The sequence below is a fragment of the Mesoplodon densirostris genome, chromosome 1, assembly GCF_025265405.1.
Source record: "Mesoplodon densirostris isolate mMesDen1 chromosome 1, mMesDen1 primary haplotype, whole genome shotgun sequence".
Taxonomy (NCBI): domain Eukaryota; kingdom Metazoa; phylum Chordata; class Mammalia; order Artiodactyla; family Ziphiidae; genus Mesoplodon; species Mesoplodon densirostris.
The window spans coordinates 44,339,794-44,355,860 of NC_082661.1; the positions used below are offsets into that span (position 1 = coordinate 44,339,794).

At 35.6% G+C, this 16,067-nt stretch overlaps 1 protein-coding gene across 1 annotated transcript; it reads right to left on the bottom strand.

Annotated features, from left to right (window-relative positions):
• Window positions 1-12,814: 12,814 nt before the first annotated feature.
• Window positions 12,815-14,383, bottom strand: LOC132502713 (zinc finger protein 177-like). The gene has a single exon (XM_060118824.1). It carries the CDS (start codon window positions 14,369-14,371, stop codon window positions 12,815-12,817), a length of 1,557 nt encoding a protein of 518 aa, XP_059974807.1. The 5' UTR covers window positions 14,372-14,383.
• Window positions 14,384-16,067: the final 1,684 nt, after the last annotated feature.

The window sequence follows — 16,067 nt, forward strand, 5'->3', positions numbered from 1 at the left end:
TCTCAGGAATGGAAAATCTGGTTTAAGTTCTGACTCTAGGCAGTTATACATTAATGGAAATTTTTATTACAAGTATTTTTTAAAAAGGAAAATCATATTCTAAATATTCAGACTGATAAAACGTGACATGCAGCTTATATTTGGTTATTTTCAATGATCAGAATTCCAATTTTTATCTATATATGTTAGTGAGGTTGAGTCATTCATTCCGTTTCTTGATCTCAAAATGCATTAGCATTTAAATCTTTCATGAATGTAAGGCATATCATTTTTCTTTGTCTGAAGCTACAACTGATAAGGGCAGAGATGAAAATTGTCCTTACTCAATAAGAAGAAATACTTTAGGCAAAATAGCTTTTTACTGACTAACTTCATCTTTCCTTTTCTCTAAATTAGCTGATATCACCACTTTTTTTTCAAGCTTGATTTTTGAAATAGAGGAAATATGACACCTGTCCTTGTTTTCAATTGTCAGTTTCATTCAATTGTTCCTTTCTGTTTCCAACACATTTTAAAAGAAAGAAACCGAGATAATTAGATATACTAGTCTTATATAATTTTAAAACAAATAAAAAGTATGTATTAAAAAGCATGTATTATTTTGGAGGGATAGAGCTTTTAGATCTAAAAAATGTTTACAAGGGAAAATATTAGAACAACTATAATTATATTTCCTTTTATTTATTCTTAACATCTTTACTGGAGTATAATTACTTTACAATGGTGTGTTGGTTTCTGCTTTATAACAAAGAGAAATCAACTATACACATACGTATATCCCCATATCTCCTCCCTCTTGCATCTCCCTCCCACCCTCCTTATCTCACCCCTCTAGGTGGTCACAAAGCACTGAGCTGATCTCCCTGTGCTATGATTTCATTGAAATGGGTTTAATTTATAGGGAAAGGGTCTTCTCTCAGATTTCTATTGTAATTAGACAGCTAAACAAACACCCATACAATATGTAATAAACTTGTTAATTTTTTTTTAGATTCATTTATCTGGAAATCTAAAAGAAAGTCTTCTGCATGACATGCATAATTTATTGTGACCTTAAAAAAAAAACGATTGCTTCAATACTGCACAATGTCTCTGATTTCCAAAATTCATTCTTCATTATATCCTGATGGGCCAAATTATCAGAATGAATCAGTCAGGACACAATTTCTCAAAATGAATTTTATCATGAAATTCCACAGAACATGGTTGATGCAGTGTGAAGAAAGAGACAATCGTTTTTAGAGTTATTATTACTTTGACAAGTAGAGAAATAACAGGGAAGCATATGAAGGGAATGGATTAAAAAATAATAAATTTTGAGGGGGGCATAGCAGGTAAGAATGAATCAAACTTATTTCACTACTTAAAGGAAATTTAAAATTCTAATTTTTCAAATAAAAAAGGAATTGTTCTATACTATGCATATAAATGCACTAAAATATTTTTGATAGTCAAGAAAGTACAAGCTAGGGTGTTTTTAAAATTATTTAAGTCTTAATAAGACATTGTCACAGATGCTGAATAATCTTGTGTGCTCCATCTACATACACATTATATTTAAGAATCCTATAACATACTCATTTAGTCAAATCATGTAAATATTTTAACATTTATTGTAATACAAACTATATTAATAATGGAGCTGTTGGTAAAAGCCTAGGATATCCTTCCATTTACTACAAAAGACATAAAGACCCTCCAAGAATGAATGAAGAATTCATTAAATAAATCAGAACAAAACTTTTAAGCATATAACATGCTTGAGCAAATGAGAACACAGTAGTCAGTAAAATGATAAATACAAAAGTGTTCCTTCTATTTAGTGAAAGTGCAGACAAGAAAATAATTGCAACAACATGCTAAATACTATGATAGATCCACGAGAGGGCAGACAGCAAAAGCAAGAAGAACTACAATCCTGCAGCCTGTGGAACAAAAACCATATTCACTGAAAGGCAGACAAAATGAAAAGGCAGAGGACTATGTACCAGATGAAGGAACAAAAAAAAAAAAAGAACAGAAAAACAACTAAATGAACTGGAGAAAGGCAACCTTCCAGAAAAATAATTTAGAATACTAATAGTGAAGATGATGACAGACCTCAGAAAAAGAATGGAGGCAAAGAACAAGAAGATAAAAGAAATGTTTAACAAAGACCTAGAAGAATTAAAGACCAAACACCTAGAAGAATTAAAGAATAAACAAACAGAGATGAACAATACAATAACTGAAATGAAAAAAATGCACTAGAAAGAATCCATAGCAGAATAACTGAGGCAGAAAACGGATAATTGACCTGGAAGACAGAATATTGGAATTCACTGCTATGGAAGAGAATAAAGAAGAAAGAATGAAAAGAAATGAAAACAGCCTAAGAGACCTCTGGGAAAACATTAAATGCAACAACATTAGCATTATAGGGGTCCCAGAAGGAGAAGAGAGAGAGAAAGGACCCAAGAAAATAATTGAAGAGATTATAGATGAAAACTTCCCTAAAATGGGAAAGAAAATAGCCATCCAAGTCCAGGAAGCACAGAGAGTCCCAGGCAGGATAAACCCAAGGAGAAACATGCTGAGACAAATAGTAATCAAACTGACAAGAACTAAAGACAAATTATTAAAAGCAACAAGGTAAAAACGGCAAATAGCATACAAGGGAACTCCCATACCCTTAGCAGCTGATTTCTCAGCAGAAACTCTACAAGCCAGAAGGGAGTGGCATTATATACATTTAAAGTGATGAAAGAGAAGAATGTACAACCAAGATTACTCTACCCAGAAAGGATCTCATTCAGATTCTACAGGGAAATCAAAAGCTTTACAGACAAGCAAAACCTAAGAGAATTCAAAACCACCAAACCAGCGCTACAACAAATGCCAAAGGAAATTCTCTAAGTGGGAAATAGAAGAGAAGAAAAGGACCTAACAAAAACAAACCAAAAACATTAAGAAAATGGTAATAGGAACATACATATTGATAATTACCTTAAATGTGAATGGATTATGTGGTATAACCAAAAGACATGATTCACTGAATGGACACAAAAACAAGACCCATCTAACTGTTGTCTACAAGAGACCCACTTCAGACTTAGGGACACATACAGACTGAAAGTGAGGGGATGAAAAAAGATATTCCATGCAAATGGAAATCAAAAGAAAGCTGGAATAGCAATACTCATATCAGATAAAATAGACTTTAAACAAAGAATGTTACAAGAGACAAGGAAGGACACTACATAATGATCAAGGGATCAATCCAAGACGAAGATATGACAATTATAAATATATATGCACCCAACAAGGAGCACCTCAATACATAAGGCAAATGTTAACAGCTATAAAAGAAAAAAAAATGACAGTAACACAATAAGAGTGGGGGACTTTAACACCTCACTTAAACCAATGGACAGATCATCCACATGGAAAATTAATAAGGAAACACAAGCTTTAAATGACACAATAGACCAGATAGATTTAAATGATATTTATAGGACATTCCATCCAAAAACAGCAGATTACAATTTCTTCTCAAGTGGACATGGAACATTCTCTAGGACAGATCACATCTTGGGTCACAAATCAAGCTTCAGTAAATTTAAGAAAAGTGAAATCCTATCAAGCATCTTTTCCAACCACAACACTATGAGATTAGAAATCAATTAGGAAAAAAACCCATAAAGAACACAAATACATGGAGGTGAAAAAATACGTTACTAAACAACCAAGAGCTCACTGAAGAAATCAAAGAGGAAATCAAAAAATACCTAAAGACAAATAACAATGAAAACACGAGGATCCAAATCTATGGGATGCAGCAAAATCAGTTCTAAGAGGGAAGATTATAGCAATACAATCCTACCTCAAGAAGCAAGAAAAACCACACATAAACAACCTAACCTTACACCTAAAGGAACTAGAGAAAGGAGAACAAACAAAACCCAAAATTAGTAGAAGAAAAGAAATCAAAAAGATCAGAGGTGAAAGAAATTAACTAGAAACAAAGAAAACAATAGCAAAGATCAATAAAACTAAAAGCTGGTTCTTTGAGAAGATAAACAAAATTGATAAACCATTAGCCAGACTCATCAAGAAAAAGAGGGAGAGGACTCAAATCAATAAAATTAGAAATGAAAAAGGAGAAGTTACAACAGACACTACAGAAATACAAAGCATCTGAAGAGACCACTACAAGCAACTCTATGCCAAAAAATGGACAACCTGGAAGAAATGGACAAATTCTTAAAAAGGTATAACCTTCCAACACTGAAACAGGAAGAAACAGAAAATATGAACGGACAAATCACAAGTCATGAAATTGAAATTGTGATTAAAAATCTTCCAACAAACAAAAGCCCAGGACCAGATAGCTTCTCAGGCGAATTCTATCAAACATTTAGAGAAGAGCTAACACCCATCCTTCTCAAACTCTTCCAAAATATTTCAGAGGAAGGAACACTCCCAAACTCATTCTACGAGGCCACAATCACCCTGATACCAAAACCAGACAAAGATACTACAAAAAAAGAGACAATTACAGACTAATATCACTGATGAATATAGATGGAAAATCCTCAAAAAAATAGTAGCAAACAGAATACAACAACACATTAAAAGGATCACCCACCATGATCAAGTGGGATTTATGCCAGGGATGCAAGGATTCTTCAATATACACAAATCAATCAATGTGATACACCATATCAACAAATTGAAGGAGAAAAACCATATGATCATCTCAATAGATGCAGAAAAAGCTTTTGACAAGATTCAACACCCATTTATGATAAGAACTCTCCAGAAAGTTGGCATAGAGGGAACCTACCTCAAGATAATAGAGGCCATATACAACAAACCCAGAACAAACATTATTCTCAATGGTGAAAATCTGAAAGCATTTTCTCTAATATCAGGAATAAGACAAGGATGTCCACTCTCATCACAATTATTCAACATAGTTTTGGAAGTGCTAGCCATGGCAATCAGAGAAGAAAAAGAAATAAAATACATATTGGAAAAGAAGAAGTTAAACTGTCACTGTTTGCCAATGACATGATAGTATACATAGAGTTTCCTAAAAACTACTAGAAAACTACTAGAAACCACCAGAAAACCACCAGAAAACTACCAGAGCTAATCAATGAATTTGGTAAAGTTGCAGGATACAAAGTTAATGCACAGAAATCTCTTGCATTCCTATACACTAACAATGAAAGATCAGAGAGAAATTAAGGAAACAATCCCATTCACCACTGTAACAAAAAGAATAAAATACCTAGGAATAAACCTACCTAAGGAGGTAAAAGACCTGTGTTCAGAAAACTATAAGACACTGATGGAAGAAATCAAAGATGTCACAAACAGATGGAGAGATATACCATGTTCTTGGATTGGAAGAATAAATAATGTGAAAATGACTATACTACCCAAAGCAATCTACAGATTCAATGCAATCCCTATCAAATTTTCAATGGTAGATTTTACAAAACTAAAACAAAAATTCTTAAAATTTGTATGGAGACAAAAAAGACCCCAAATAGCTGAAACAATATTGAGGGAAAAAAACGGAGCTGGAGGAATCAGACTCCCTGACTTCAGACTGTACTACAAAGCTACAATAATCAAGACAATATGGTACTGGCACAAAAACCTAAATATAAATCAATGGAACAGGATAGAAAGCCCAGAGATAAACCCACACACCTATGGTCAATTAATCTATGACAAAGGAGGCAAGGCTATACAATGCAGAAAAGAGAGTCTCTTCAATAAGTGGTGCTGGGAAAACTGGACAGCTACATGAATGAAATTAGAACACACCCTAACACCACACACAAAAATAAACTCAAAATGGATTAAAGACCTAAATGTAAGACCAGACACTATAAAATTCTTAGAGGAAAGCATAGGCAGAACACTCTTTGACATAAATCACAGCAAGGTCTTTTTTGATCCACCTCCTAGGGTAATGGAAATAAAAACAAAAATAAAGAATTGGGACCTAATGAAACTTAAAAGCTTTTGCACAACAAAGGAAACTATAAACAAGATGAAAAGACAGCCCTCAGAATGGGAGAAAATATTTGCAAATGAATCAACGGACAAAAGATTAATCTCCAAAATACATAAAGAGCTCATGCAGCTCAATATTAAAAAATCAAACCCAAGCAAAAAATGGGCATAAGACCTAAATAGACATTTCTCCAAAGAAGACATACGGATGGCCAAGAGACACATGAAAAGCTGCTCAACATCACTAATTATTATAGAAATGCAAATCAAAACTACAATGAGGTATCACCTCACACCAGTTAGAATGGGCATCATCAGAAAATCTACAAACAACAAATGCTGGAGAGGGTGTGGAGAAAAGGGAACCCTCTTGTACTGTTGGTGGGAATGTAAATTGATACAGCCACTATTGAGATCAGTATGGAGGTTCCTTAAAAAACTAAAAATAGAATTACCATATGACCCAGCAATCCCACTACTGGGCATATACCCAGAGAAAACCATATTTCAAATAGACACATGCACTCCAATGTTTACTGCAGCACATTTACACTAGCCAGGTCATGGAAGCAACCTAAATGCCCATCAGCAGACAAATGGATAAAGAAGATGTGGTACATATATACAATTGAATATTACTCAGCCATAAAAAGGAACGAAATTGGGTCATTTGTAGAGACGTGGATGGACATAGAGACTGTCATACAGAGTGAAGTAATTCAGAAAGAGAAAAACAAATATTGTATATTAATGCATGTATGTGGAATCTAGAAAAATGGTACAGAAGAACCAGCTTGCAAGGCAGAAATAGACACATAGATGTAGAGAACAAATGTATGGACACCAAGGAGGAAAGTGTGGGTTGGGGGGGGGCGTGTTGGTGAGATGAATTGGGAGACTGGGATTTACATATATATGGTAATATGTATAAAACATAAATAATAAGAAAAATACTATGATAAATCTGTAGTCTACATACAGTTTGAAGGGAAGAGAATAATTTTTTGGTTAATGAGGAAAGACTTTAAAGAAACAGTGATATTCAAACTTGCTCTTATGATGAAGGAACAAAAGTAGATTGAGAATAAATTGTGAAGGTCCTTTTTGGCATACTTTAAAATATTGGGGATCAACTAAATTTATTAAACAAGTGGGTGATTTAAGCAGATTTGCATTCCATGATAATTGCTCTGGTCACAGTTACAGATTTACACAGGGAGAAACTGGAAACGAGGACAATATTTATAATGTTTTTGCATAAGTTCAGACAACAGAAGATTGAGGGGTGAGCAAAAGTGGTGGAGGTTGAAATGCACAGGAAGAAAGATTCAACATAGTAAGTAATGTCAGAGGTAGTATCTAGAAAATTCAGTGAAGAATTAAACATGGGTGCTTCAGATAACAGAGATATAAAGATAACAAATATAGATAAGTGAAAAAAGTCAATCTTAGATGTTACATTAGTTTTTTTAGGTCTGCTATAACAAAATACCACAGACTGGATGGCTAAAAAATATTAATTAATTTTCTCACAGTTCTGGAGGTTAGAAGTAGAAGAGCAAGCTTTCAGCTGGTTTGGTTTCTCCTGAATGACATGTGAGCAGGCCCCAGTTGTGCTAAAGCCTAGTATATGTCTTCACAGTGCTTTAGATTGTGTGTATATGTGTATAAATGTATGACATATATTTATATATGTTGCTTTGCAGATGGTTGCCTTCTTGCTTTATCGTCACATGGCTTTTGCTCTGTGCCTATGTATACATGGTGTCTCTTCTGTTACTTGTAAAGACACCAGTCATATTGGATTAAGGTTCCACGTTTATGAAAACATTTAACCTAAATTACTCCTTTAAAGACTCTATCTTCAAATACAGTCACATTGGGGATTAGGGCTTCGATATATGAATTTGGGTGGGGTGCACAATTCAGTCTATAATAAATGTACTATATTTTGAGACTTTCATCTACAAATATTTGGGGGTATATTTTTTGGAAATATACTGGATGGTGAAATAAAGCCACTGATGTTATGGGTTAATTTGTTATAGCGTGCAATTTAGTAACATATGAAGTAGGAAGAGAATGTTCTCATTAACCTATTTCAAAGGTATATTAATCAGTCTCTTAGCATAATAAATATTTATTTCTCACCCAAACTTTGATGTAAGTTAGTGTAGCCCTCATCTATCTTGTAACTTCTCGATTTGTAATATAGGGCCTCAAAGGTTATTACTGGAGGTTTGCATCTGAAGTTTTTAAGGGGCCAGTGCTGGAAGTGTTTTAAATCATTCTCATACTATGACCCCTTTTTAGAAACAAACCAAGCCACCTAGCCTCCTTATGACTCAAAGTGAGACTGAGAAATGTGGTCTTCCTGTGACTCCACAAAGACAAAGTGATAAATTAAGCACATACCATCACCTCTGTCTCATCAGAAATAATTACTACTAATAATCTGCTGTATTCAACTCTAGATATTTATTTTATTATGCTCTCTATAAAATTACATATAAACATGATTATGTTTTTTGTTTGTTTCCTGCTTATACTCTTATCAGGGTAATTTTTGTATACAATCTTATAGATCTACTTCATTATTTTAATGGGAGCATAGTTTTCTTTTTTATTGCAATTACTTTAGTTTAGTATTAGGATTAAGGAAAAGGGAGGAATCAAGGAAGATTGTAAGATTTTCATTTTGAGTAATCAAGTAGAGTTTTGTCATTTGTTGAAATGGAAAGAGCTAGCTTGAGGGGAAACAAGATCTCTACTTTGGACCTGTGAGGTTGAGATGTCTATTAGAGTGGAAATGTAAAATGGATGATCAAGGTTGCCAAACTGGAATTCAGCCAACACTTTCTATCCAGATTGACTGATTAACTGTCCACAATTTGAAATGCCACCTTTTCAAAGACTAGGCATGTACATATATGTTGGTTCTGCTATTTTGTTCCATTAAGTGGTTTTTATTTCCAGTACTATCCCATTTTCTGATAGTTTTATTATAATTGTTTTAAGGTATTCTTTATTATCTATAGCACCTTTTCATATTGTTCTCTTCTTTAGAGTCATATATTTAATTATAAAATGATGTCCAGAACCAATTCTTTAGCCTGTTTCCCTTCCAAATAATACGTGCTTTGACCCAAAGTCTGTGAGATTGAGGATTGCCTAATAAAAATCTTTTACAAAAATCTCATAAAAATCTTATACCAATCTCTTTTTTACTTAAGCTAACTTGAGTGGGCTTCTGCTATTTGAGAAGAAGTGTGCCCTAAGTTAGTGATTTTTTTTACACTGTTCATGTAAAAATTATAAGTTTTTCTGATAAAAAGTTTTATGTGAATAAACAAGGAAAACTCTCAATAAAACAAAATCACTAATAAATAAGTACAGCTGATTTTAAAAAATTATACATTTCAAAAGATATGCAGATATATGTATATGTATAGATGATTCGCTTTGTTATAAAGCAGAAACTAACACACCATTGTAAAGCAATTATACTCCCATAAAGATGTTTTTTTAAAAAAAGATATTATGCCCTTATTCCCCTTAAGCTGCTTAAACAAATTAAACGTTGTAAATACTCATTCATGGATTCCATATTTGTGAATTCACCAACTTGCTAAAATTTATTTGTAACCCCTAAATCAATACCCAAGGGGATTTTTCCATCATTCGTGAAACATGCACACAGTAGCAAAAATTTGAGTTGCCCAATGCACACCAGATGAGGCTGAAAAATGTGATGCCCTATCTTCTTGTTTCATCTCTCAAGTCTATACAGGTATCCTTTTTGTGGTCTATTTAATGCCATGTTTTCTGCATTTTTTGCTTATTGTTGGTAACTTTGCTATTTTAAGTGTCACCCCACCCCCCAGAATAGTACTGAAGTGCTCTCTAGTGTTCCTAAGTGCAAGAAGGTTGTGATGTGCCTTATGGAGAAAATATGCTTGTTAGATAAGGTTTGTTCAGGCATGAGTTATAGTGTTGTTGGCTGTGAGTTCAATGGCAATAAGTCAACAATATACATTAAACAAGTTGTCTAAATGGAAACACACAAAACAAGGTTATGTAAATGGGACCTAATTACACTTAAAAGCTTTTGCACGCAAAGGAAATGAAACTGACAAAACAAAAAGACAACCTACTAAATGTGAGAAACTACTTGAAAATTATATGACCAATAAGGGGTTACTATCCAAAATATATAAACAGCTTATACAACCTGATATAAAAAAATACCCAAACAGTTCATTCAAAAAATGGGCAAAAGACCTGAATAGACATTTTTCCAAAGAAGACATACAGATGGCCAACAGCTACATGAAAAGATGCTCAACACTGTTAATCATCAGAGAAATGCAAATCAAAACCACAATTAGATATCACCTCACACCTGTCAGAATGGCTAACATCAAAAAGTCTACAAATAACAAATGGTAGAGAGGATGTGGAGAAAAGTGAACCCTTGTACACCATTAGTGAGAGTATAAATTGGTACAGTCACTATAGAAAACAGTATAGAGCTTCCTCAAAAACTAAGAATAGAGCTACCATATGATCCAACAATTCCACTCCTAGGTATATACACAGAAAAAATGAAAACACTAATTTGAAAAGATACATGCACCTTAATATTCATAGCAGCACTATTTACAATAGCCAAGATATAGGAGCAACCCAATTGTCCATAAACAAATCAATGGATAAAGAAGATGTGAGATACACACACAAACACATACATACACTATGGAATATTACTCAGCTATAATAAAGAATGAAATTCTGCCATTTACAACAGGGTGGGTGAGCCTAGGGAGTATTTTCCTTAGTGAAGTAAGCCAGACAGAGAAAAACAAATACTGCATGTTATCACTTATATGTGAAAACTAAAAATACTAAAACAAATGAACGAATATAACAAAACAGAAATGGACTCAGAGATATAGAGAACAAACTCATGTTTACTAGTTTAGGGAGAGGGAATGGGGGGGCAAGATAGGGGTATAGAATTAAGAGATACAAACTACTATGTTAAAATAGATAAACAACAAGGATGTACTGTACAACCTAGGGAATTATAGCCATTATTATGTAACAACTATAAATGGAGTATTATCTGTAAAAATACTGAATCACTATTTTGTATACCTGAAACTAATATAATATTGTAAATCAACTATACTTCAATTAAAAACAAGGTTATGTGTTGATTTATTGGTGGAAGTGTGTGACCAGAGTCTCACAGGATGTGAATTCTATGTTTTCCCTAGGAATAGTGGCTCAGTGTTCCCTAATTCAGTGTATAAACAGATACATATAAACACACACACACACATTCCAGGATGGACCTCCTCCTGCCTCTAGGCTACAAGAAGCCAAGTTTGTCTACCCACTACCTCAGGGACCTGGAGAAGGGGTTCAGTGCCCCTGCCCTTTCCTTACCTAGGGAACCCAGGCAGCTGTGACTCCTGCATCAGTCTGTGGCATTAGTTTGGCCTTCTAGATGGAATTTGGGTGCCTGCTTCTCAGCTTTGCCCATGATGACAACTTGACCCCTCCTTCTAATGAACTCAGACTTATCTGTTTCTATTTTTTCTTCTAGAAATTAGAGTTTCTGGTGCTCCCGGCACCTATGCAGGGTTACGTGGGGCTGGGATTGACTATCAAGAGGGATCCGAAGGATCACTCACCCCCAAATCCCTACCAAGCCAGAAATATTTGAAGTGATATAGATATAGTTTTACATTTTTCATAAAATGAGTTATATTTTAGAAGTTGATGTCATTTTAATGCAAAGTGTTTCTATATTATGAATGTGGCTTCTATTTTTCTTTTCTTTTGTTGTTAAACCAGTTAGTTTATTTTTTTCATGTTACAAGAAGTCCAGAAGTAAGCAACCCATAGTTGCTTATACATAGCTAAATAATATGTCCTTATTATATAATCAGTAGTGTATGACTGTCATCCTATTGGTCTATTCTCTAGGAAAAAAGAAGAGATAATACAAAGGGCAAATGGTAAAGTGAAAACGCCAGATGCGATGCTTCCATTCCCATGGAATTCTTTAGAACCCATAAGCAGTGACCTCTGCCTCCTTTCTCAATGGCCAGGACTGTGGGCTCATAGGCAGTCACAGCTGCAAGGAAAGCTGGGAGATGAATCCTTAAGAACTATCCACACTGCTAATTTGAATACAGTTGTAGTTTTGTTACTTGAAAGAAGGAGGGGAGGAATGGATATTGGGACAGCAACTTCTTGTGTCTCACACATTAGGCCATGTAGCAAGTCTCTAATAATTTTCTGTTTGAATCTATGTCTTATAGAATCTGTATCATGAAGACCATGCATTCTGTGCATAATGCAATTAATTTAGAAATCTATAACTAAAAGATAACTAAAATATGCACAGAGTCTGCACCTTAAAATATATATATTTCTAAATAACCTATAGTTTGGTCCAAGACATCTTGATGAAAAATGGACAATATTTAGTACTTAATTACAATAAAAACATTATATGTCAAAACTTTTGTGATGTAGATAAAGGGGAATTTAGAGTGCTGTGTAATTTTTAATACTCATCAATTAATGAGTTGTCACACTTTAAAGATTAAACACTCACTGATAGATACAATCACAGAACCATAACATTTATAAGGTTGGTCCCAGTGTAACGTGACTTAAGAGTTGTGCCTGAAGGCTTTCTAAATTGGTCACAATAGGGTTTCTCTCCAGAGTGAGTTCTAAAATGAGTGAGATGTGAAGGACCCCTTAAGGCTAGCCTGTAATCATTTCATTCATATAGTTTCTGCCCAGTATGTATTTGTTTGTGCATTATAAGGTTAGTGCTGGTGCTGAATGCTTTTCCACACTGAATACATTTATAGGGCTTCTCTCCTGTGTGAGTTCTCATATGGACCCTTAGGCAAGAGGAATTCCTAAAGGCCTTCCCACATTCTTTACACTCATAGGTTTTCTCTCCAGTGTGAGTTCTCCTGTGTACAATAAGATAAGAGCCTGTGCTGAAGGATTTTCCACATTGATTACACTCATAAGGTTTCTCTCCAGTGTGAGATCGTGTATGTTTCTTAAGGGATGACTGATCAATAAAGGATTTCCCACAGTCACTGCATTCATAGGGTTTCTCTCCAGTGTGGGTTCTCATGTGTTTCTGAAGGGATGAAGGAACAGTGAAAGCCTTGCCACATTCCTTACAGTCGTAGGGTTTCTCTCCAGTGTGAGTTCTTTTGTGCACATTAAGATGAGAGCTCTGGCTGAAGGATTTTCTGCAATGATTACACTCGTAAGGTTTCTCTCCCATGTGTGATCTCACATGTTTCTTAAGGGAAGACAGAAAAACAAAGGCTTTCCCACAATTGCTATATTCATAACGTTTCTCTCCAGTGTGAGGTCTCACACATATCTGAAGGGACAAGGGGCCAGTGAAAACTTTCCCATGTTCATTACATTTTGAGCTTTCCTCCACAGTACACATTTTTTTGTGGAAACTAAGGGAAGATCTTTTTCCATAGTCACTGCATTCACAGAGTTTCTCTCCAGTAGGTATTTGTTCATGTACTGAAAAGGAAGAGTGTAAGTTGAAGGACATAAGATGTTGATTACACTCAGAAGATTTCTCTCCTGTGAGAGTTAAGTGTTTCCTAAGGGATGATTCTTGATTGAAAATTTTTCCACAACCATTAAATTCAGTAATTTTCTCTCCAGTGTGAGTACTCACATGACTCCTAAGAGTTGAGGGATGGCCAGAGTCTTGCCAATATTCTTTATATTTGTAACATTTCTCTCTCTTGCAATATCTTGGACAAATAAGGTGACAGTTCTTTCTGAAGAATTTTCCACAATGATTAAATTCCATTGGTTTCTCACCAGGGTGAGTTGCTGCCGTTTTTATGCCATTGGAAGTTTTTTCCCCAGGAACATTGTGTGTAAGAATTGCGTCTTTTGATTTAAGTTGAGTATCCCGGTCTCTATAAGCACCCTGGAGAATTCCTCTCTGCTCTGGCTTCAGCTCTTCCTGCTCCACCTCAGTGCTCAGACTGTGTTTGCAGAGATGATACCCCACTGAGGCCAGGTTCCTAAAGTTCTCCAGCATCACGTCTCTGTACAGGATTTTCTGAGCAGGGTCCAGCAGTGCCCACTCCTCCTGTGAAAAGTCTACTGCCACTTCCTCGAAGGTCACCGAGTCCTGTGACCAGGTTGTCAGCAAACCTGCAGCCATTCTTCCTCTTGTGTCTCCCTCCTGGCCAGGCTCCTGTCCTGGAGCATGCAGACCATTTCCACCACACTGGATTTTTTCCCATCCAAAATATTCCACTGAGGTGCTGACCATCTGGCATTAAGACAAATCTCCCAATCAAACTTCAATAGCCAACACCCACGGCTGGAACAAAGCCACCGAGGGCTCACCGGGACCCGGGGACAGGGGGCCATTGGGGCCGGAGTCACCATGACGAGAACGACGGAGATGCTATTCCTTTTCCTTGTGGAGAAAGGACCTAAAGATTGCTCTGGAGCCTTTTGAAATCGGGAGCATCGCGGATGGAGACAAGGCCTGGCTAACCCGCCTCCTCCCAGAGCTGCCACCTGGACCTCTGCTGGCCGAGCGGGCCCGCACTCTCGCGGGAAGGGCCGCCGCTCGGGAGCGCCGGCCGGAGGCCGGGGCGGCCAGGCCAGGGCGCAAGGCCAGCATCCTCTGACCTCAAGCCTCTTCTTTCGTGCTTCCCCTCCTGCTTGAACGCACAGAGGCGGGACACACACCAAGAAGCGAAAATCTTACCTCAGACCCACGCCGGACCACGCAGCCCTATTTATTTTTCATTTGGAGTTTTAATTAAACTTTTATAATTTTATGATTTTTCTATTCTAAATTACTACTGTAATGGCTTACATTTAAAGATTTCCTGAAATTGTAGCATTCTCGCATTCTTAGAGTTGGAAATACACAACATAACTTTTTACCAAAATACTTACCAAAACATAAATAACAAGCAAAAAGAATATAGATCATTATTGTGAAACTGGATTAATTTACCACAAATTTTAAAAAGCCCACATAATCAATGTTCAGATGAAACAAAAGAATACTAGTGGGACAAAGGAAAAGCCCTCTCTCTTATGCCCCTTCCCAGATATTATTTCACATCCAAGGTATCTATGATCCTGTTATCGAGGACTATGGTTTAATATTGCTTGTATTTAAATTTATGTAAATAAAATCACAGTGTATAAAGATTTTAATGTCTTTCTTCTTTCTTCAGAATTACTGTACATTTCTGCAATTCATCCATGTAGGTGCACATAGTATAGTTTGTATTTTTTTTAATGTAGCTCATTAGAAAATTCTTGAATCTTGCCTTGCACATAAATAAGGGCAAGTTGCCCAATTTTCTATTTCATTCTTTCACGCCACCTTAAAAATTAATTCAATGATAATGAATCTTAGTCCATAGATTCAGTTGTGAAAGAACAATGACATTAAAAAAATAACGGATTTTCTGTATCTCAACACTAGCTCTGAATTCAAGTCCCTTTCTTCCTTGACCAGTTTTTGTTTCATTATACTAGGATAATTCAGAAAACTTACTCAGGAGAGGCTACATCTGAGCCTTAGTAACAGGTTAATAAATGTTGTGGCTCAAATGTCTATTATTACTGCTCTCACGGTTCCTTTTGGTCTAGAAATAACCTGCTACTTCTGTGCCATGACTGGGTTACAAGAGACTTATTTGAGATTACCTGTGATTCCCCCATGTCTAGCTGTGCTATTCAGGAATTTCTATCTGACACCTCCATCAATCCTTCATAGTGATCCTAAGCACCAGGGCTTATTGTTACTTCTGTGTTAAGGACCTTTACAACTCTCCTTATTTTCCTCCTATTACCCAACCAGGTTTAATATCCCTTTTAGTTTCATGACTATTTTTTCCCCTTCAAGATATTATGCTCTTACATAGAATCTAAAAAAAAAAAAAATAAGTCTGAATAACCTAGGAGCAGGACAGGAATAAAGACGTAGACATAGAGAA

What these genes read in the sequence shown, in the direction of transcription:
- LOC132502713 (XM_060118824.1), bottom strand. Translation starts at nt 14,371, where the DNA reads ATGGTCAGCACCTCAGTGGAATATTTTGGATGGGAAAAAATCCAGTGT.